This window comes from Saccoglossus kowalevskii, chromosome 11 (assembly GCF_978046115.1).
Source record: "Saccoglossus kowalevskii chromosome 11, keSacKowa6.1, whole genome shotgun sequence".
Classification (NCBI taxonomy): Eukaryota; Metazoa; Hemichordata; class Enteropneusta; family Harrimaniidae; genus Saccoglossus; species Saccoglossus kowalevskii.
Window position 1 is genome coordinate 18,605,991 of NC_140651.1, and position 24,586 is coordinate 18,630,576.

The window sequence follows — 24,586 nt, forward strand, 5'->3', positions numbered from 1 at the left end:
AAAGCACACACTTGTATTCATATGGAGATTGTAAATCACAGTTGTATTCATATGGAGATTGTAAAGCACACACTTGTATTCATATGGAGATTGTAAATCACACAGTTGTATTCATATGGAGATTGTAAATCACAGTTGTATTCATATGGAGATTGTAAATCACAGTTGTATTCATATGGAGATTATAAAGCACACACTTGTATTCATATGGAGATTGTAAATCACAGTTGTATTCATATGGAGATTGTAAATCACACACTTGTATTCATATGGAGATTGTAAAGCACACACTTGTATTCATATGGAGATTGTAAAACACACACTTGTATTCATATGGAGATTGTAAAGCACACACTTGTATTCATATAGAGACTGTAAATCACACACTTGTATTCATATGGAGATTGTAAAGCACACACTTGTATTCATACGGAGATTGTGAAGCACACAATTGTATTCATATGGAGATTGTAAAGCACACACTTGTATCCATATGGAGATTGTGAAGCACACACTTGTATCCATATGGAGATTGTAAAGCACACACTTGTATTCATATGTAGATTGTAAAGCACTCACTTGTATCCATATGGAGATTGTAAAGCACACACTTGTATTCATATGGAGATTGTAAAGCACTCACTTGTATCCATATGGAGATTGTAAAGCACACACTTGTATTCATATGTAGATTGTAAAGCACACACTTGTATTCATATGGAGATTGTAAATCACAGTTGTATTCATATGGAGATTGTAAATCACACACTTGTATTCATATGGAGATTGTAAAGCACACACTTGTATTCATATGGAGATTGTAAAACACACACTTGTATTCATATGGAGATTGTAAAGCACACACTTGTATTCATATAGAGACTGTAAATCACACACTTGTATTCATATGGAGATTGTAAAGCACACACTTGTATTCATACGGAGATTGTGAAGCACACAATTGTATTCATATGGAGATTGTAAAGCACACACTTGTATCCATATGGAGATTGTGAAGCACACACTTGTATCCATATGGAGATTGTAAAGCACACACTTGTATTCATATGTAGATTGTAAAGCACTCACTTGTATCCATATGGAGATTGTAAAGCACACACTTGTATTCATATGGAGATTGTAAAGCACTCACTTGTATCCATATGGAGATTGTAAAGCACACACTTGTATTCATATGTAGATTGTAAAGCACACACTTGTATTCATATGGAGATTGTAAAGCACACACTTGTATCCATATGGAGATTGTAAATCACACAGTTGTATTCATATGCAGATTGTAAACCACACACTTGTGTTCATATGGAGATTGTAAAGCACACGCTTGTATTCATATGGAGATTGTAAACACACAGTTGTATTCATATGGAGATTGTAAACCACACACTTGTTTCCATATGTAGATTGTAAAGCACACACTTGTATTCATATGTAGATTGTAAAGCACACACTTGTACTCATATGGAGATTATAAAGCACACACTTGTATTCATATACAGATTGTACAGCACACACTTGTATTCATATAAACTGCAACAAACATGTTGTATAGAGAACATACAGCCACTCATAATAGCACAATCCAAATGCAGAAATACTGAATACTGGGCAAGGAATTTATTCCTATTCATAACATATTAATTAAAAGAGAATATTTAAAAAGAATAAAACAATGTTTGTAAAATGTAATATAATGCTTATAGAAAACAAAGCAAGTTGACAATGAAATGTACAATGTGATTATGATTCGGTTACAAAGGTCGCTTTAGGTGAACTAACAGGACACAATAACTGAAACATGTTACCCAAGTTTATTTTCTCCAGTGTATAAAAATATATTTTGTCTGAGAATGAATGAAGAAAGGAGAAAATACTTGGTTAGAAAATAAATAATAGTAATATGTACAATTGTTTTAATATTGTGGTTATAAATAAGTCTTGCATATGTTAATTTAGATGCAATAATTGTATTTACATAATTGGGGTTCAGTTTGTCTAGTACTATGAGACCACACAGTCTGATTTAACATGTAGTTACCAGTGTTTGCTGCTGCACAGTAATAAGCTACTAGAGACTAGTAAGCAGTGATTACCCCCTCAATGGGTTATTTGCCTTTACAAAGTAATTCTTTGAAAACAAACGATTTGGTCCAATTGATGAGAGTGAACTGAGTAGGTAATCGAGTGCAAGGAAAACCCTCAGCCACTGATGGCATGGTCAAATTACATAGATTAAGTGACGGTGCTTTTTAGCATTCTTTGACGTGACTAATTTGTAAACTAATCACAGAGTGTCTAGGTGTGTTAGTGGCACGTGCAGGTCACTATGCTATTGTGACATCAGGAAAACAATGATATCGGTAACAGGTCTCATCTTGAATTTGAGAATGTCAACTATGTGGGTACACACGAGTATCGTTTACTTTTCGTACGCACATTTCCACAAACCGTTGAAGTTGTAAACTTTTGCGAAATGGACAAAACGATTTGGATGAGTAACAAATCTACTAAGAGTAGTCTGAACAGGTAAGATAAAACCACCCAAACAATCCAGTTATTAGATTTGACCTTTGACCTTGAATCACACATCTTTCGTTTTTTGTAAGTGCTAATTTATATATCACATTAATGACATCATCATCATTATTATAAAGTGCAACGTTTATGTCAGTTTAATGCTTCAACAAACCAGAGTTCTTAACTCGCAGATTTTAATTTCAGACAATGATACTGAAGTCAATTTTGTACACTTTTAAAATCGTTCGTTCATTATCGGTAAGAATATGGTGTTGTAATCTATAAGTGACATCATTGTTATATGCAAATTTTCAGATATCAGTTAATAACATCATTGTTATATGCAAATTTAAGTTTCAGCTGATGACATCATCATCGTTGTTATGCAAAAGCTCTCTACTTTCATTGTCAATTGGGAAATCCTGATACTAGCTGGTGACATCTTTTCAACCAAATTTGTTTCTGGTCCCAGTAATGTCTAGCGATAACATGCCAAACTGTTACTGACCCAGAAAAGGTAGAAAAAAGTGCACTGTTTTATAACAAATCACTACATTGGAATGTGAAAAGTCAATTTGAGTCAACCCTGAACTGATTAAAAAAGGACATTCAAAATCTCGACAAAATGTTTTTCTTAAACGCTTTGAAAGGGCTATAGTCACCATTCATAGTCAGATAAATAAAAACACATTGAAAAACCTCCTTTTTTTGTCTCTTTGTACATTCTTGTTACGTGCACGTGAAAGGCTGCACGTAGGCTGCGTGATGTCAACCCGAGGGAAAGCCAGTTACGGCAAAGACACTGGTAGCTACATGCATTGACGACAGAGATTAAAGATAAATAAACTAGTATGTAATGTCTACAATGGTTTTCTATGTGATCCCTGCTGTGTGGCTCATTTTACAACTGACCTAGTCTTAACAACACTAATCCCCAAGAGAGTGGAAATAATAAGGAACAGGGAAGGCACGTACAATGGAATGATCCAGACACAAGGAGTCTTCACACCTACTGTATTTAAAGAAATTAACAACACATGATTGAATAAGTGTACTTAATTTTGCATATTTGAATATTATGGATGGATTTGTCCACACACAGTCAAGATACTTTCTAGGTATGATAATGTGGAAAGGGCAACAGCATTATTATAATCTAAACATAGGATTCTTCTGAGAGACATTGTGAAACATTATCTTCTGAACTTGTTGGAGTAATGTTTTTGGCAGTGTTGGGAACTCTCTGTTTTAGTCCGGAAGGAGTCTGGTGTGGTGAAAAGTCTGATGTGCAAGAATCACAGTCACCTTTGGAATCCTGGGTAAAAAAAACTGACATTTGCAAACGTTTCTCGTAATTGTCGCTACAACTACGGTGTATGACTTTGGGCTTTTCAATCCTTGTGTCTAGTGGCTGTGAACATTTTCTCGGCAAAGTTTGCTCATTTCGTCTTGGTGTAATTATCCTTCTCTGTAAATTTGACTCGGCATAGTCACGGCGACTTTTTCTTTGATAGTCAAGCAAACTTTTTCTGGAACGTTCTTGTGGAACGTTTGGCGTATTGTCAGCATGACTTTGCTTGTCCTCGTTAGAAAGTGTCCTTTGTGAATGTACTGTTTTCATATTCTGAACTGTCAGTGCTTGTTTTGAGGTTTCTTGAATCGGCGAATGATGAAGCACTGCCCGCCGGTTCATAGCCTCTTCGTAAGTTGGTGGTGTGTGGAATTTGAGGCTCGTAGGAGGGTCTGATGCAGTCCTCCGAATTAGAGACCTTGTACTCTTAGCGTCATTATCACAAGGCGTCGACAGTGTTGACGTTGTCGCGTGTGACGGGAAAAACTCAGTAGGAGGGGAATGTTCTTTTTCCTTTTCCCCAGTATTGCATTTGTGCACACGATAGGTAGCTGGACCTGATTTATTCAACTGATTTCTTTGTATGTGATCTGCCTCGGTGAGTCCTGTCCAATCAGAAAAAGATTTAGACAGTTGCATTGTAGAAGTAGACGATTTCCCCTGTGAGACCGCATTAGGAGATTTTGGTGTAAAAGTCCTCTTTTTCGGTGCATCCTTTGGAAGTAAAACTTTACTTCTTGTTAAACTACTTTTTGAAGGTCCACGTGGAAGCGAATGATAACTTGGTGGTGGGTTCCTTTCATGTGACTCGTAACTTGGCGGTGTTCGTTTCTCCACACTGGTTTGGGGTTCGCCTACATAAAATAATTCCAAGGGAGACGTGAACTTTCGTCCCAGTTCTGGTGATAGAATTGGTCGACGGCTTTTCGTGCATTCAAAGTCAAGATCCATGAGCGAGCTTTCTGAGTTGCTACGATGTCGCATATGAAATGTTGGTGGGCAGGCAACTACTTGAAACATTGACAAATCTTTACCGGAGCTTGCGGTATCCGAGTGCATTCGACTAAACTGTGGGGGGTGTATTCTTTTAGATTGGACAATTTGCGATGGCTCCTGAAGTCCTTTGATCATATCGTTACAAAACCGCGGGCTCAGCAGCGATGAATCCAAATCTAACTCGTAGCCAAACTCCAAAATATTTTTCCTTCTCATTTCTGACAATTTCGGCCTCTTAGAGACACTGATCTTAGAATCGCTTAGTGGTTCACGTTGATAAAACATGTTGTCCTGCGGCGTACAATCAGTCGTAGAATCATCAGGCTGATGCAACAGAACACCTGGCGACACAAGCGGTTCCGACTTACGACGATGTCGCCGACCAAATCCTCGTGGAATAGCATTTGGTGAATTAGGATTGGTGGTGATGCTTCCTGTACGCATGATATTCCCGTTGGGACTTACGCTCAACATTTTGCTGTCGTAGCCAGAGTCTGTTGTATCAGTCGTATCAGATTCTGTGAACAATTGTGAATCACTTAGATGAATAACAGAATCCTTGCTCAGATTGGATGGCGAAAGCTGATTAGAATGAGTATGATACTGAGTGTTCGTTTCATTGTAGCTGAGTTCACGATCTAAACTATCCAAGGATTCATCATCTCTCTTCATATGTCCTAGTAAAATACAGAAAAGTAGTATTAATATAATAGTATTATTTTAGTAATGGTAATATTTTTGATAACTCTAAATACAACATATTTTTATTGAACTTTTTGGGTTTATTTGGTATACATTAGATATGCACTTCTAAAAATGTTGCGAATACGGGTACGTTTACTCGTACAAATACATTCTGAATGCCATAGACACAAAATCGAAACCACAAAATTACAGAACTTTATGGTTAAAAGTCGGCAATAAAATTATTGTTTATTTTCGCATAATGTAAACCAATTAAGTTTCCTCAAAACCTTTTTAAATTTTGCAGCTTAAGTAACAAATGTTGTCTTCATCTAGTACTTAATAAAGAGATTAACTATTGAGACACAATATTGTTTGTTTCATACCTGTATTTTCTGAAGTGCTGTCAGAATCCCAGCCTGATCCAGAGTCACTACTCCGCGACCGATGTCTGCTAGCTTTTATAGGTGGTGCACCGAATATACTGGTCACATTCTCACCTAGTATAGCGTGAAGGTTTTCTAAGATGTATTGCATGAGAGTTGGGATTTTCTTTGAAGCATCAGCCTGAGACAAAAAAATGAAATAACATCTTTTTTAATTGGAGAAACATGTTAATGATGAATATTGTATCTCCTAAATTGGCGAGAAAATTTATTTGAAATTTACCTATATATAGTAATTGCTTACTTATGTTTATATTCAGCATTAGACAAGACTACTGTGAAATTAAAGTCTAATTTATTCATGATACTTACAGTGACAGTGGCGCCTCGGTTACTAGGCGGCCATAGTAAACTTTGACCCACACAGATCGACAGATTGTAGGCGTTCATGTTGTTTTCCTCAGAGTTCTTATCAATGTAATGGAGAATACAGAAGAATTGCTTCACAATATCTTGATTGATCTCACCAAGTTTTTCAAAAGTCCTAGAAAATGGCAAAACAACGAACATTAAAAATTTGACTTAATAAAAATTATGAAAAGCATGTTATATTGGCAAGGGGCTTTCTGTGAAAATGAAAACAAAAATTCCAATAAAACTACAAAATGTAAACAAAGTAATTTTATTTTTTAAACATCATGAATTTGTTTTTCTGTTTTGCAGTCAAAAGAAATAAAGGACATTCCTCAATAAAATCATGAATTTAAAAAATAAATAATGAGATTAAAGTTAAAAAAAAGATCTTATTTCCGAATGAATAGAAAATGTTGAATGCTTACAATTTTAGAGTGTTTCTTTTCTCAAGCTCATCAGTCATATCATTAGCTTCCATCCAGCTGTCATACAGTGCAGTTGAAAAAATACAGTCTGGCAACCCACGAAGAAAGTCCTGGAAAATCATGAACAAATCAACCACATTAAAATACTATGCATGCAATACCATAACAACGATGGCTTTTCAAACAGGAAATAAGTGTGTTTGTCGCCCTCTATATTCTGGACTGGGAAATCTTTATGCAAATATTTAAAAGCTCTGAACAAAATAAACAATACATTTGTCTATTAGTATATTAAAAATGTCTTTACCTTCATAACTGTTGCTGTTACTAAAACAGGGTAATCGTCAAAGTTGCATTCATCGCCTGATTCCAGCTTTTGTCGGAGCTCTCTACACACTCGTGCATTTGCTGATTTTCGAAACACGCCCGTCAGGAAAGGAGCATTGTGATACAGATGTACAAGTAATTCAGAAATGGCGCTGGGCAGTTTGCCATCGGGACAAACCTGACCTAGAGGAAGTCCAAATAACCTAGCAAGAAAAACACAAACAGGTTTTCTCAGAATTTGATTCAACAGGATGGACTCCCATGTTGAATTGAAATATTTTGTTGGAAATAATTATAATGATTATTTCGTGATTGATTTGTTTACCTTGGTGGCACTGTGCCAGAATCCACACTATCTCCTGTCTTGCTAGTACTCCGTCGGAACTTGAAGTTAATCAGCGAAGTCTTTTTTTGCTTTTTAAATCTCTTTTGGGCACTAACAACGTCTGAAAAAGAAAAAAAAGCAATGGTAAGGCTTGGTAAGTATCTTATACATTCGCTTGAATACTAAACAAAGCTCCATCATGTGGTTTCTATAGCAACCGTCATAAAATGTACTTACCAAGCTTGATACGATCAGATGACTTTTGGATCAGTCGTAGTACAAAGTTACATTGCAACTCGGGTGGAAAATCTTCCATGCTGGCGTCTAAGTCAGCTGTCAGATTGACATCCTCATTTTTAAGCACATCTCGTAAATGATTCATCCTGATAGCAAATGGTATCTCATGACCTACAAGAGTAGAAAACATAAAAGTTACATTTGGAGACTTATTTAGCTGGACAAAATACCCATTACAGATATGGCAAATAAAGACAAATTGTTGCCATATACCTTATAATAATACTGAAAAACAAGAAAAATATATGTAAACTTAGCTTCAGATGCTATTTGTATGATTTAACTTTATGACTACTTACCTATGAGGGGATATGCAATTTCTTCCTTGCCAGATTGAACCCAAAGTTGGAAGTGACTGGACTGATAATCACTAAATTTAAACTGCTCTACACAAAGTCTAATCACTTCATTGCAATCGTCTGTATTACACACTGGAATTTTCTTGCTCTGAAATTAAACAGGATAAATAATTTTAAAGACATGTATCCTGTAACGTTTTTTTTTTTCATAAAAACCAAAGTTTTAACGACTCTTTTACATAAGAACCTGCATTTTAAATATTCGTATTCTTCTATCAAAATGAATCTTAATTTTGATGGTTAATACTAAGTGGATCTGGATTTGAAGGCAAATTGTACAGGAAGCTTGTAGGAAAACAGGAACACAAATTCAAATGTGACAGTTAATAAGGAAATAATTATTAAATATAATTCAACTTACATATGGGTAACAGTTTAAGTCTTGGTTAATAATTTTCAAATTTAATATTTTGGGAACTTCTTTCATGCGCTCCTCCTTGATGTACCTTTGAATGAAGACAAGTGACATGTAACTTACTGTGAACACATTAATATACTGTGGATACTATAAACCACTCAAGTTTTCACTGCTAAAAGATTTCAAGATTTTCACCGAAAAATGGTCTCTCACAAAATCTCGGCTGTTTACAGAAAGACACTGCGGAATCACTGGGTATGCACTATGAACACATAATGAAAACAGGCTGCAATCAGATAGAGGAAGTACTTCACAGTCAATTAATTATCCAGCCATAGAGGAAATAAACATGGTTGAGTTCCTGCTACTGTATTACATGACTGCTTTTATCAATCTATGTTGACTTCTTCATTCTATGTTAGTATAAAAACAGCCAGTTCAAATCTAGTTGAATTTTATTATATTTCCACAATATTTTCCAGTAATTTAGCTGATCAGTTATTTTAATTGGTTAAACTGAAATGATGGAAATTCCCAGACAAATTTGTAAAAGTTAGATATATTATAAAAACATTTTCTGCTATTTTATACTGACCATATAAATGGAAAAACTGTTTGATGAGTGTGCAATAAATATTTACACAATGGATTTAAAAGGATTATGGAGAATAATATAGCCTTAGCAAAATATTTAGAGAGCACAATTTTTGAAACCACAGAAAGTAATTAATTTTTTTTTTTGTATTTATTTATTTAACTGACATTTTTCTTTTATATATTCCCTTTTAATTTTATCTTTTTTGAATTTTATGGTTTTTGTATTTCTTTGTATTTATGTTCCTTACCATACAAAAACCCTCTGAAGGTTTTTAGTAGTGTAATAAAGTTATTATTATTATAAACCACCTAAATTTGGCAAGCACAGGTTTTTAAGAATTTTGTGAGTTTGAGAAAATAGACATTTTACTGACTGTAGTAATGGTTTTAGTTATGGCAAAGACTGGGAAGTGAAAAATTACAACATCCTACTACCCTCCCCTCAAACAACTGCAGAGTGATATAATCTCCTTCTCCTGCTGCTACAGAAGCAGGACTCACCTGTTTAGTGTGTCCAACCATAACTGTTTGACATCCGCTGAAGGAAAGGTCACCACATTATTAGCAATGGGCCACCCCAGAACGAACGATCTTTCCGCTGATTTATTAGTTTCACAAACTTCTTCCAAACAAGAACCGACCCACATCTCATTAACTCTAATCTTTTGCTTCAGTCGGAAATTCGTTCCCGATCTATGAAAACAAAGAAAAACAATTTTTACAGATTAGATAAAGTATTTTTATTCTGTTTATTTGAAGAAAAAAAAATCATTTGAAAATATGAATAACATAAATATTTATGTTTTACATTTTTAAAGAACTTACTTAGTTTTTGCAATCAGGAGAACATCGTTGAAGAGAAAGAAGTATCTGTGCTGGGACTGAACGCCGGTTGTAAGTTGTACAGGACCTTCCATGACGTACGCCCTATTACCATTATAATCCATCATGGATTTCTCAGTTGACAAACTGCAAATAAAACACATCCTGTGTTAAATTCATTTTACACCTGTTGCTTAGGAAACACTGACTACCAGCCATCTTGTATATTGCATTCTGGGAAGACTTGTAATGGGATTTGGTTTGAGTAACCAAAGAATCATCATAAACAATTACAGAATATAACATAATTTATTTTCAAGGATAAATGCTACCACCGCACTTAATTATTTTCTGTAGTTTGACAAACAAGTGGAAAAAAATATTGGAACTATTTTTTAAACTCCATTGATCTATGAATGTTTGTCTATTTGGTGTAAAATCAACAAAGAACTTATAGTAAAATACATAATATGAAAATTCGCAAATTATTTGAACTCAATATTTGAAAAAATTATACCTAGGCTTAGATTTGCTCGAAAATGTCCGACTGAGAACATGTGTGGGCGCTGATCTTCTCCTTATCTGTAATGACTTGGATTTCTGTGAAACAAAGGAGAAAACAAACAGAAACAGTGAGATATTGTCATAAAAAGAGAATTATTTTTACACCAAGTGAGAAGATATACTGTTTGGCATTTAAAGGTGGACATGAGTCGACTGTATTCATTAGAAGGAATGACACAACAGGGAGAGAAAATATTGACATTTAAAGAAATCAAACTAAACAACATGGACTATAATGTTTTCAACTGAAGTGAGACAAATCCAACAGTAAATACAGAATTGTCATTAATTCTATGGCAACAGTGGATAATGGGATTTGTAAATAGACTTTACAGTAATTATATGTAGTATATACTTGAATGTAAGACGATTAATTAGCAGGATGAAGGACTGTGAGAAGGAGAGAAAGAAATAAGTGGTATTCTTGCTTCATGGTATGCTGACGTTACTGTGTACAATAGGGAATTACATTCTCTAAACACTTCAATGTTTAATACCATTTTTTTTTTAAAGTTAATTTATTTTCGCTATTTTTGCTGAAGGGATGATTCCGTGAAAATAAAATCCAGCGAATATACTTTTTTTCCTTTATTTCACATTAAACTCATAAAAAAGTCAGTGAAAATAAATTCCAAGCAAAACGCCCAAAAAGGCTTTTCAGCGAAAATTAATTCCAGCGAAAATAAAGTATTCCACAGTATTCAATGTACTGTAAAATGACTAATTTTCACATGTTTTTAAATTTCACTGATTTAGTATTTCAGGCATATTCATTTGATTTCAAATTTCATGGCTTTATCATTCAGATAATGTGTTCTATGCTAAATTTTACATATTCACTGGGTTTTATTTTAACACATTTTCAGGGAAATAAGCAAAACTAAAACCGAGTGAATAATTAATCCTTTTACAGTATTCGATTTTAAATCAGATATACAGCTTTTCACCACCAGTTCCCTATTTTTATCACAAATTCACAAAATACTAAAAAAATTTACACAAATTTTTGGCTTCAAAATTAGGGTTAATTTTCAGAAATATTGAAGACTATAAGAAAAAAAAGTGCAGAAAAATTTGGGCAAGAAAGTCTGGTGATGAAAAGGTTATACCTGCACAACTTTGACATGTTGAAAATAAAAGCTTAATTCAATTTCAAAAAATTACATATCACAATAGGGTTTGTATTGAATAGCAGCTCAAATCTACAGAGGGGGGAGGGGGAGTTACACAATATCTCATTAAAAGAGGTATAATTGTGAAATAAAAGAGACACAGTATACCATAGTAAATCATCATAAGTTGTTTACTGGCAAACCCTAGCTGTGGTACACACTGGGAACCACCCAGCACAGGAGCTTGTAAACAAGATATCATCTGAAAGGCAATGTGCCTAGGTAATCAACACGTTTTGTTTGAAGACAATAAAATGACTGAACCATCCTGATAGCCCATTTACAACTGCTATAATTTAATCTAAGTTTAAATGAGAACCTTTTTTAATGATCTCTTTCATGTTATGGTTTTTGTGGTTGGTGCGATACAATTCAGAGACATTCCAAAACTTTACAGTGTGTGTCATTATATAACAAAAGTCGTACAAAATGCAGCATTATGTAGAAACAAAAACTAAGAACTATCCACTCTGTGATGTGTAAACCTTTGAAAATAGTGATGTTGAAAACAAGGTGTTTTATTTCATATTGGGCAGAAATGTCAGTAACATAACATATTATTTCCTTCTTTCTCATAATGTTAACCCCTTATCTATTCATTTGTGTAGATTTCTTAAGGGAGTTCTCGTCAATTTTTTGTAAGGTTGAATCTGAAGATATAAATGGTTTACTAAGATGATTTTGCAAATAAGTCTAATTATTATAAAACGCATTTTCAAAAACAGTAAATTAAACACCCCCACCCATGATTTTAAAATAATGGTATGCTCCAAGCACACATTATTCATTGGATTAATCCATAATCTGGATATAATAGGGGGGTTACCATACCTGTAGGATTACAGCATGTTTCTCCATTAACTGCAGGTTATCATGCGGAAACCGCTCCTGGACCTGCTCAAGTTTGTTCTGGTTCTCGGCAACCTGAATCTCATTGTCTCGCTCCTTCACCATCTAGAAGCAAATAGAAAGTGAGGGTGAGGTCAGTTATAGCTGTCAGCGCAAGTTCAAATCACTTGAGAAAAGGCATTAACGCATTGTAAACATGATAATGGAGGACAAGTTTAGACTGTCACTTCAGTGAATAGCTTCTAAGTATAAACTGGAAACAGTTCTGGCTTTAAAAAGCAGGAAGGACAGTACAATACTAAACAGTATAAACTTTACAATACTGAATGAATATTCAATTAATTAATACTTTCACTCGGTTGCTGTGAGCTATTCTGAACCAATTCAAAAATCTGGCAAAAAATAGCAGCAAGGAGTAGTCAAACCAAATGAAATTAGATTTGATACAAGCATATTACCAAGGAGCATACATGTGGAGTGGCAAGTATGATAATACTCACAATTATCAGTATCACTGAGTTCTTCAGGACAATTGCATTTAAATTGTTATTTAACTTAAAATATTTATTCTTGTTTTCCAGTATTATGAATGTATTTTATTAAATAAATAAAAAAAGATCTACCAAATACAAGACAATTTGCAATTCCTCTATCTATGGAATGCGACCACAAGGACATTATCGTATATTTTAGTCATCAATCAGTGATAGATCTACAACCGACTGGTTCTACTCAGTGAACATGTCAAATCATTACACAATTATATTTGATTAGGTAAAATTAAGTCGGAAGTAATGAGACCTGCCCAACCTTTAGTCTTTGAATGGGGGGGAAACGTGAGATGTGTAAGTTTCAAATGACTGGTCAATTACATTTACCAACCAACACTTGTCTAGAATATTTTCCTTTAATTGACTGACTCAGAACCACTTGAATGTCACTGAGACATAAAAAACTTTCTTCGCAGTCAGCGACAAAAAAATGTGGCTAATTGTTCATGCTATGGAGCCCAGCCCGCCAAGTACTCAAAGAGAATTTGACTCGTTTTAAATTTGTAGCAATAGTCTACATTTTTAGCGCACTTGAGTTTACCCTGTGTATGACGCCAGTATGAAATGTACGTGGTGTGGTAAGCGGTGATGTAAAGCTAAAGCTGAGGACACGTGCATGTGTGAAAACATATCTGGCGATTGTACACAGTCAAGTAGATATGGCTCCAGGTAATCTGGCTGCCACTCTGGCTTGGTGTACTCGTCTCAAGATTTGTGTCAATTGTCTTTTATAGGACAGAATGGTATCAATAGGGCAGTTATATTTAGTCAAATGTACATGATACCAAAATGGAAAATGCTAGAATATATGAACTAACGCATGACTTACGTTATTGACTTTATCAACAACCGGACACAGGTCTCCATAGGCCGGATGAGACACTGGCGTCTTATCAAGCAGTGTACTTAAATACTGGTCATATTGTGGTATTCTTTGCACCTATCAGGAATAAAACATAAAACGGCACAAGTTAGATATAAAAGGCAAAAGGAGACAGCACAGCTAGCAAAAGGTGCATCAACTGGAACGGTTTATGGACGACACTTAAAGTCGGTTGTCGGCTGGGATACATGAAACCTGAGCAGAGAGGTGTGTCGTAACCATTTTTAGAAATCTCATCTACCTGCTCGTCATTCATCCAAGCAGTTGGTGTTCTCTTTCTCACAGCTAGACCATGTCCCTGATCTTGCACCGTGTTACCAAGCCGCATAATTCAACACAGAAAAAAACAGCCGACATGATGTCTACGGCATAACTCAACAATACGTCCTTGTGTTTATGTGCGCTGTGGTATAATGACGGATGGCACTTAGCCAAAGAAATCTGAAAACCATTGGCCTTTTAATATGCAAACACACTGCTAGGCTATGTAAATGCAAATAGCACAATTGCAATAGAATACAATAGAGGCTACACAATGACTTCACGATGTATTCTCTTCATGGCTGTTCTATTCAACGGCAAGGCATTGCGACACTGTGCATCTCAAAATACCCCTGACCCATTTTAAACCTCCCATGAAAAAAGATCACACACGTACATAGTCTTGGACCCGCCTTCTAATTTCTCAACTGATCTGCTCTCACGTTCGAGGCCGATAAGAAAATATTGACATATTTAAGCTATATCTTCAGCACGTTTAAGCCACATGACTCGCCGAGATTATACAATTTTTCAAACATCTCTTTTTCTTCCTGCCATTATAAAATGTCAAACTATACTCAGTGCACTTTTTTTCCAGAACTTCATCAAAACTTTCAGAACTTTAAATTAAAGTACATTTTTTCAATCTTTCTACTTCACGAGTTTGTTCATTTTTTCTGTTGTTATAAAACATCCAGTTTTACTTCAAGAGACACAAGGTGAGCCAAGACAAATTATACAAGATTATAGAGTGTGAGATTTGTGAAAGATCTACAGAATAACCTGACTGCAACCTATTATTACTAGATGACCTGGATGTCACCTAAGTTGGCAATCTTTATTGTCCTCCTTACAAAAGCCCCAACAACAGTAAACTTTGCATTCTAATGTAGAAGTTTAAAATTGCATAATTTTAGCCAAAGAGGCCATACAATAACAACTTTGAAAAGGATCATTTCATTTCAAGAAAAGGGGTAGAGGCTACTGGCTTGAGGGTACAGGGCTTTATATGACTTTTTCCCCTGAGACTAACTATTTTTTTTTTATTTTTAATATTTTTATTTATAATTTCTTGCTTCTCGTAGTAGATAGCATATAACCTAGACCAAGATTTGGATGTTGCCAGCAGCAACAACAGTACATTAGAGACTGTCTTTATGATAGACCTTTGACTTTTGGAGAATCATTTACTATTTTTCACAGAGACAGACTTCATTGTTTCGTGAGGCAGTAAATTTATCAAAATTCTGGAAATTTCCACCTGAATGGCAACTAGAACAAACAACACCATGAAAGGATCCACAACATCTCTCCCTAACATGCACCAATTCCACTGCAAAGCTGTGGGAAATGACAGTGCATATAAAATCAAATCATAAAACAGGAATACCATTCATTGGAATTTGCTGCCAGTTATACCATTACTAGAGGGAAGCGTTGACTGATAGCGAAAAAACAGTAGCCCCAGGGAACTAAAACTGACCAAGAAATGTCATTCAAATTAGAATATTTAGGACAGACAGACGCCATAACATTGACTAATCTGTCTGCTAATTGGTGGAAATACTGACCAATAAGCACTAGTCGAAAACAGATTAACCAGTTATAGATAGATGTGTTTGTACTATACACAGTTTCAAGGAGTTTGGTTGTCATCATTCATACATGTAGTACCCGGTATATGACGCAAGGCAAAGATTTGGGTGTGGATTCTGACGCAAAATGGCATACATGGTAATGGGTATAATGAATGCAAACCATTCACCAATATTGTGATAACGTAATCCAAAGCAAAAAGATATCAATACAACACAGAAGCAGTGAACAGACTCATACAAACTTATGAACAAGTTTTCCTGAACTTAAAACTTTTTGTGAGTTTTTTGATTTTTTACTTATTGTACTAATTAGGTCCCACAGAAAAAAAAATTGTACCTGTAACTAGAATTGTTTCCATGGCAACATACTGTCAACTATTCTGAAATCATAAACATTGACTTAAATGTAATAATCATACTGGGGTTGAAAATTAATTTCTAAACCCAGATTTTTTCTCAATGCCTGCAAATGCACCTCGGTGGCATATGAGATGCAAAAGCTATGGTCTAACATGTGGGACTACCTGAGCCACATAAAGGAACTCTCAGTAAATAGCTGTGCCAGAGCACAAAGTCATTGGCTCATGCAGAAACAGTCAAGCATTAAATAACAAGGGATCAATTTTCACTTTTTTATGCCTATTTTTAAACACAAGGCCATGAGCACTTTTATCTCTTAAATTTAGTTGAGACACGCACCTTTGACGATAAAAAAAAAAAGAAGAAGAAACGATTCTATAGAAATGGATGAATAAAGCAGAACAAACGTGAGCCCAACATCAAAGCGAGCTGTGTTTGTACAATTTCATTGAACTCGTACCTTGCACTGTTCTAGTTAAAAGAGTACCCACGGCACTGTGACTGAGAAAGATGTTAACAGTCACGTCCACCCGATGCGACCCTTGACCTCACAGACAGTACAATGGCCAGTCCTGATATCAACACTGGCAACCATGTGCTGGGGAAAGCAAACTCAGAAGACAAGGAGTTTGTGTTGACACTGTACGCCTACGATATTTCCTTTTGCTCTTCAAAGAACAGAAGATTGAATGAAATCACGCAGGTATATAAGACTAAAGACGCTAGCCTACCGTTCTCAACAATAAAGCGCATTGATATAGTGGTATTACATACCATGGTTATAAAAGTTTACAGCTTTTATACAAACACTACAATCAAAGTACTTTTCACCAATCACATCCACATCCTATTACCCGTGCTGATAAATAGAGTTCTACAGAAATTAGAATGATACCTGCCACCCCTATAGTCCTTACAATAGATCCTCCCGTCAAACTCATGCAATATAAACATACCAATATGAGTAAAAGTTAAGGTAGCTTCCGTCAGGTCACAGTGATTGAACATAATTACTTTGCTGTGAGTTGTGATACTCCTAGATATAGTTATGAGAACATTTATTTAATATAGGTTTTAGTAGGTTAATACAGTTAATGTAATTTTCAACTACATGTATATTACTGGTAAACCATGTTTTGCTTCGGAAACAGTAAGCACCTGGATGCCAGTAGAAGAGAGTGTGTCCAGTTTCAACTATTTTTATTATCGTAAAATTACCTGAGAACAATTCACTTCAAACACGCTTAAATTCTCCAGTACTAAGCGGTTGTCATGCGGCAAGGTTTGAAATGTAGAACATTGACAAAAGTAATCAATCAAAGTTAAATGCTTTTTGTAAACTTCAACAATTCAGCTGCTCGAAGCTGACAATCCTGTCATATAATTTACCTGAAGACTGAAGTACATTATCAAAGTTACGATAACGGCAGTCAACCAGAAATGTGGGACATTGTGAGATTTCAAACACTGATTGAACTTTGTAAATAAAAAAGTAACCGAGATGTGATCACAATTGTCATTGTACTGTGCTGCTTGGGCACTATTTTATGGATTGCCTCATCACAACTGCTACATACTTGGGTTCCTAAAATACCAGCCCTCCTGATGTGGACAAATTGGAATCCTTGCCTGGGTTGGGTGATTGTCTTATCAGTCACTGTCAACAGAAACAGTAGCTGTGTACAATATCATGAGCTCAATTAAAGTTATATCTCTGATAAGACAACCTCACTAGTTGTGTAACAGTTGTTGTTGTTGTGAGGCTACAATATATATTTACAGTTACCCAGTGCAGAAATGTTATCAAAAACTCAGATAGAAATATAACTTTCCAATCAAAATATTTACTAAAGATTTTGAGATAAAAATATTGAATACTTCAAGTGCTGGGATGGGCTAGTGATTATGATGCTACATGCACGGCATCATGTTTCCAATGATGTTCACAGTGACACGAAGAGATGGCATGAAAATGAACAGAGGAAATATACAGAAATTTATCACCATGACAGGCACAGGTCTGAATTGCCAGGTACTTTTGTATCTGTACTGTGGATTCCTATCAAGATTTCAGCTACGTTCATAATATAAAATCTACTAGACATGCCTTATGCATGACCCCTAAAGGTCACACATCCTGGTACTTTCAGGGAGTATTATGTTCCATCATAGCAAGAATTTCCAATAATATACATCAATTGTTACGATGTTTAACTGTTTTTGAATTTCAAAGATAACTGCTTGCATTTTTGTGAGAAAATAATAATTAAATTTGAATTGATAGTAAATTTGTACCCCCAGAAAGTACCAGGATGTGTGACCTTTTGGAGGTCATGCATATGGCCTATTGACAACGAATACATCCAAAATGAAGATTGTACACAAAAATAATTGAAAAAAAAAAATACTACCGGTACATGTGTATACTGGGAAATTCAATACGCCTTGAAAAATGTTAACTCTGAACCAAAACAAACAACACAAAACATACAACTGAGGGGTAAAGTTTCTGAAAAGAATGTGAAAAATATGCTAATATGGTCTTATGTCATGCTGAGCTGCTTACCAATAAACCCCTACTATGCTACTTAACATGCATAATGATAACCAAGGTACGGCCACTAACTGTGGTACGACCACCTTAGAAGTGAGTAAACACTAACTTTTTTAAAAACAAGGAGAAAAGGAAATATTTCAAAAATATAATCAATATTGATTATGTTTGAGAATCAAAAATCTATGAAAATTGGGTGTATAATCATCTTGAGTAATCTTCACTGCTAGCCTTAAAATCAACCATTGGGAAGTTGAGAAGTCAACCCTTGGAACTATGAATGGGCTGATTGTGGGAACTACGGTACTGTGCAAATTATTGATTCATGATTTTTATTCCCGGGATGATGGTGCTTGTAAAGTTTTACTTTCCTCAGTTAAATGTTTTTATTTTATATATAAATATATATTAGGCTATTCTGACCTTCCCCCTAAGTTTCTAATGGTCAACCCCTAGATAGTGAAATTATTGATAGTGGAGAATGTCAACCCCCCCCCCCCCCAACCCTCTCTATACCACTAGATGCCCACAAAAAAGGGCACTTGTCCAAGTATGAAATTTACAACAGTGCACCTGTGAATGGTTACCGGTAATTAGGTTTTTCATGAATACATGTATATTGCAAAAAAAGAAAAAAGTTAACATCTTTTTCTAGATTCCATCTTATCCAAAAACAACTTCAACTCTATGACCTGGCTTGTCATCAAATGCACACATGTTGACACACATGCTTCTACAAGTACAGTATATGCTGTCAGTTATAGTGCTTATATAATACTGACGACAATAGAAATCAATATTTTGACTGTAAATAGCAGGATGACATAAAAGAGGAAATCTCTTGTTTGCTTGGAAAGAAAACTATTCAACAATTCAATTTGTAAAGATTACTTATTCTGAAAAGCCAGTCTGTAAACATTAAGGTCACATGGACGACATTTTGTAATTTTAATTTACAAATTTTGAATTGATTTCGAAAAAGGATATGGAAAAAAAAAGATGCTATGGAAAGTCGAACTAGCATTACAGGAAACGATTTATAAAAGTGGGACACAGTTTTAATAAAATTAAAAGAACGGTCAAGAGTGAATGGCCCATGGAGGAAACATGCAATTGTTTGTCATTGTCTTGACACAATAGCGATTTCCACATAGATTAATTAAATGAATTCCATCACGTCTGAATAAAATACTCGAACCACAATCATCATCATAATCACAGGTGTGGGGTGTGTTTTAAGTGATGTGCGGAATGTACACAGTGCAACAGTGAGAACCATAAATCAGAGATACTGTATGAAAAACCTTCAGTAAAGTATTATAGAATAAAACCTTGGATGATATCAATGAGTCAAGTATTTTGTAACCTTCAATCAGATCCTTTTTTTACTCAAGTAAGCTTAATTAAACTAGACCATCTTTTATGACATTATTGAGAAGTGTCAATGTCATGCTGGTAGGCATCACAAGGAACTGACAATTGGTTTTCAGTGTCAAGTGATTTGAAACACATTTCTGCACAATTCTTTTTTCAAGGTTGATCCAAAAAAAAAAATATGTAGAAATCATTAAGAGATATATTATGACTTCAATAATAGCACAGTTGTTTAGTTAACGAGAAAACTTCAAAGGCAATTAATATAACAAAACATTTAATGCCCACTAAACTGTGAAATTGACCTCAAACCCAATTACATAAATTAATTTAAACAAAAGCTATTTACAAAGTGCATACAGTACAAAATACTAGGTGGCCGAAAAGTGCAAAAGTGAATTGCGGTCACATCCACAGGTGTCACATAAATCTGTTATGTATCAGGACTGCCTCATGCATGCTGTTACTTGTGTTTACGTCTGGCACGTCCACGACTTACTGTCTATGATTCAAGTATAGTGCTAACAGATTAACCACCAAATTAGCACACTATAAACAGAGTCTGGGGAATTTTTGGCAATTAAAAAAAATTAGGTCAAGGAAAACAATCTTGAGCAAAAGTTGGTCAAATAAAAGAAGAAAACTAGATTATATCACCAAACAGAAATAGAGATTTTAAAATTTCAAATTTTTGCTGCCAAGAAAAAAAGAGCCAATTAAAACTGATAATTTCTTTAAAATGTCCATGTTGTCCGAAGTGCCATTATGAATATATCCTACATGACTTATTTCAGAACGATTATATGTAAATTACATATTACAGTAGGTAAAGACAACTTGTACAAATCAGGATTTCTTTGCAACCAGATTTTCCACAAATGAAGTTGACAAATTTTAACAATAAACCACAGTATCGACGTCATTATACAGTTCCACAACCTCTGAATGGCACAAGTTTAAAATACTCACTCAAAACGTGAAATACATTCACATTCAAAATAAAACGTAAACAACTCCACCCAAAGAATCTATTATTCTGCTGAATTATTTTTCTGGCAAAATAATAAACATTGAACTTTATCAGCCAATTGTGTCAACCCCCACCACTGACTCCACCATAACATACTCTACGTGAAAACGTCAACAAGGGGCAGAGTCCCAACTCAACTATGAATTAAAAATAATCATACCTTTAACGATGAATGTCCTATAATATGTTTAATGCTGTTATGAACCTCCCTCATTCTGGTGAGCAGCAAGTCGCAGTGAACCTCTCTGCTGTTCAGAGCTCAGAGTCCTAGTGCACTCTACGTATGGCGCACACGTCACGGCAGGTAGGTATCTCTGACGCAAATCCAACCCACCGTATATAATTTGACAAGTAGGGTCAAAGTCTAAATTAACAAACTTCCTGTCTGAACTACTCAAAGGAGTGTGCGTAGAATAAAACGCAGACAAACTTTCTTGAGTCTACATCTGCAAGAGCTTTAATGCGAGCTATCGTTGTTGCTGTACACATACACTACACTAGATTATACCTGAAGTGTCCAGTCGTGTACATTAACAGTGGAGGTAAGGAGTACCACCCACACAAACTAACTTCAATAGATATCCGGCCTATCCCACCATGGTTTGACATCTAATGTACTTCACAGGCTAATCATATGCAAAACTACACAATCCAATTGGACAATGGCTATTCTTATGCACCCAAGCTTGATTCACTCAGTACAAAGCAATTGTTATGCAGATGATATGCTAATGAACCTATCCCAGTTTAATCCGATAGCTTGATAATAACAAGCGGACTTTATTCAGCTGAAGTGCAGCCAGTTTGATACATACCTTTACCTAACACACCTTGTACATACAAAAACAATTACTCTTGTACTTATTGGTACTTATTTTAAGAATAAACATCCTGTTCAGAACTGAATATCTGCCAAAGTTTATTCAGATGCTTTTTTTTATATGCTCCGGTAGTTTCTTGTGGTACCATGCCAAGATAGAGAGCAGATGAAATAAATGTCACATATTCATGGAGTCAAGATTTCTTTTAAATGTATTACATAACAAAAATGCTTTACAATTTTCACATTTTTTGTGATGCATTATTTACAGACTTGTATCCCAAGTTTTAATTATTTTGTTAAAAATAAAAAAAAATTACTTAATTTTTTTATTCAAACAAAGATGAAACCTCATTGAAAACACATCTCACTTCAATACTGGTTGGTAGTACAGTGAAAACTGTGGGAACTGAACACCAAAGGAGAATGGATAGATCTCACTGCTTTAGGTTAAGAAAGAAAAACTTAAGCTATGGAGAAGGGTCTGAAAATAAGATTTTTTTTAGACCGCATTCATTTAAGACAGTGTCTAGTTCAGACAGGTCTGTCTGTACAACACTATTATTACGATATACAAAAATAATAAATACACATGTGAATTTGATGCTACTTTCTATCAAAGGTGTTGATAACAGAGAACTGACAGCTCCCCATGTGGCCAGATAACTAACACAGAAACCTGGAAAGAAAAAGAGAAAACAAAACTGCCTCAAGATTTGCCAAAGACACAACACAAGGCAATTTAGCAAAAGGCGGTTATTGTTAATGTGTTTGTTTATTAGAGGAGTTAATTGTTTATGTTTATCCACCCATCAGTACTTGGTGGCTTATAGATATGTACATTCCATTGAACATTAGGAAGCCATGATTGTAGCGTGTTTATACAAGTGCTACCACTAAGTGTATAGAGGATACTAACTGTCATAATGACATCCTAAAGAAATAAACAGTTTGCCCAATAATAGAAGCCTGGTTGTATTAATCCATCTGAAGTATAATCCCAAATTGTTTGTATATGTTTTTCTAGTTTTTTTAAATAGTTTGTAAGTGATTATATTCATTTTCACATGTGTGTGGCTCGTTAGTATAAAGTGAGGTAAATGGCTAGCATGTTATTTTAGCTAATTAAGCTAATCTGTAACTTTGCTAATCCTCCAAGAGGTAGCTAATTCAGTGGAGTGTATATTCTCACTTCAGCTAAACATGAAATCGTTAAACTAAGCATTGAATGGTACATAGCTTTTTCGAAGCGATTTATGGTAAAAAAAATCAGTAGAGCACACACAATAGCTAATTGCATATTTTACATGTCCACTATAAAAACTCCATCTGTTGGACCACTTTTGTCTAATTATGATAATTAAACAGCAATGGGGAAAAAAAACTAGAAGGAGAGTTTAATGAAAGTTAAAGAAAAATTATTATTTTTGCTTGAAAAGGGAGTAGATCAATTAATGGAGACAAGTTTGGAAACTTGTGGATTTTAAGATCAGTTTGGATTGACTAAAAGAAACTTTTTTTTTTTTAATATTGTTTTTATACTGTTTTAAAAACAACATGTATGAATTTAGCAGTGACCATAACACTGTATGTTTACATAGACTACTCATGCTGAAATCCTCAAGAACACTTCACTTGAACAATTTCCGTCACAACATTGACATACATTAAATTGCACTGACTAGGAAGTCTAATCAATTTCACTTCATTACCATTGATCAATTTCTACTTGAGGAGTTTAACCACTCACAAAGTTTGATTGACATTTTCAAATATATTAATCCACTGATGTTTTAACAGTAGTTACTTATTTGCATATCTGTGCCAGTGCCAAGCAACAGCAAACCATCCAGGTATATATTCGGGAATATAAAATTGTTGAAAATTACCATACCAGCTATGTAGCATTTGACAAGAAGTATATGAACAATCTAAAAGAAAAATACCAACTACCATATTTAGTTCAATAGAAGCGCATATAAACCAATTACTACATATGTTGAATACAGAATTCTTAAAATATGACTTATTTTGACCACAGCAACACTTGTAATTTACATATGAGCATGCGCTACTAATAGATCAAATGTAAATCAGATACTGTAGAATACTTTATTTTGGCTTAAGATTTATTTTCGCTATTTTCGCTGAAGGGATGATTCCGTGAAAATAAAATCGAGCGAATATACTTTTTTTCCTAAATTCCACATTAAACTCATCAAAAATCAGTGAAAATAAATTCCAAGCAAAACGCCCAAAAAGCCTTTTCAGCGAAAATTAATTCCAGCGAAAATAAAGTATTCCACAGTAGTTACCAAGCATCCTTAAAACATAAAAACATAAGCAATACACAGAAGTAGAGGATAGACTGAAACACAAATGCAAATAAAATCTGAATGCTGTTGTTGTTGTTGTTGATATGATCAACTCACTGCATGGGTTATGCTACACAGTGTTCAGACATGCCCTCAGGTGCACGGCGGGAATATCCCCAATTCAAAACTAACCAGGGTTGAAATCCAAAACCTAAGTCATGGTCACATTCTGGTATAACCTTGTACAAGATCCACACATGTAAGTAGTGTATTTGAACACAGGTAGCTGAAGTAGTGCTTCAGTCTGATATGCATGTTTTGAAGAAAGCAACAAAACACTGTCATACATCCAGCCTCAGATCAATAACAACAATTT

The 24,586-nt window shown here is 34.8% G+C and overlaps 1 protein-coding gene across 2 annotated transcripts; it reads right to left on the bottom strand.

The window, feature by feature from the left end:
- Positions 1-1,616: 1,616 nt before the first annotated feature.
- On the bottom strand, positions 1,617-21,648 carry LOC100372589 (uncharacterized). Of its 2 annotated transcripts, none has more exons than XM_085504972.1 (15): positions 21,236-21,648; positions 13,845-13,955; positions 12,447-12,569; positions 10,397-10,479; positions 9,883-10,026; positions 9,559-9,750; positions 8,464-8,548; positions 8,043-8,190; positions 7,684-7,854; positions 7,447-7,567; positions 7,102-7,324; positions 6,795-6,904; positions 6,328-6,499; positions 5,956-6,136; positions 1,617-5,562 (listed from the first exon to the last, which is right to left on the bottom strand). In XM_085504972.1, the coding sequence occupies exons 1-15, from the start codon at positions 21,287-21,289 to the stop codon at positions 3,695-3,697; spliced, it is 3,786 nt and encodes a 1,261-aa protein (XP_085361098.1). In that variant the 5' UTR covers positions 21,290-21,648; the 3' UTR covers positions 1,617-3,694. The 2 variants fall into 2 exon arrangements, with proteins under 2 accessions (XP_085361098.1, XP_085361097.1); XM_085504971.1 differs by lacking the exon at positions 21,236-21,648 and adding an exon at positions 14,140-14,299.
- Positions 21,649-24,586: the final 2,938 nt, after the last annotated feature.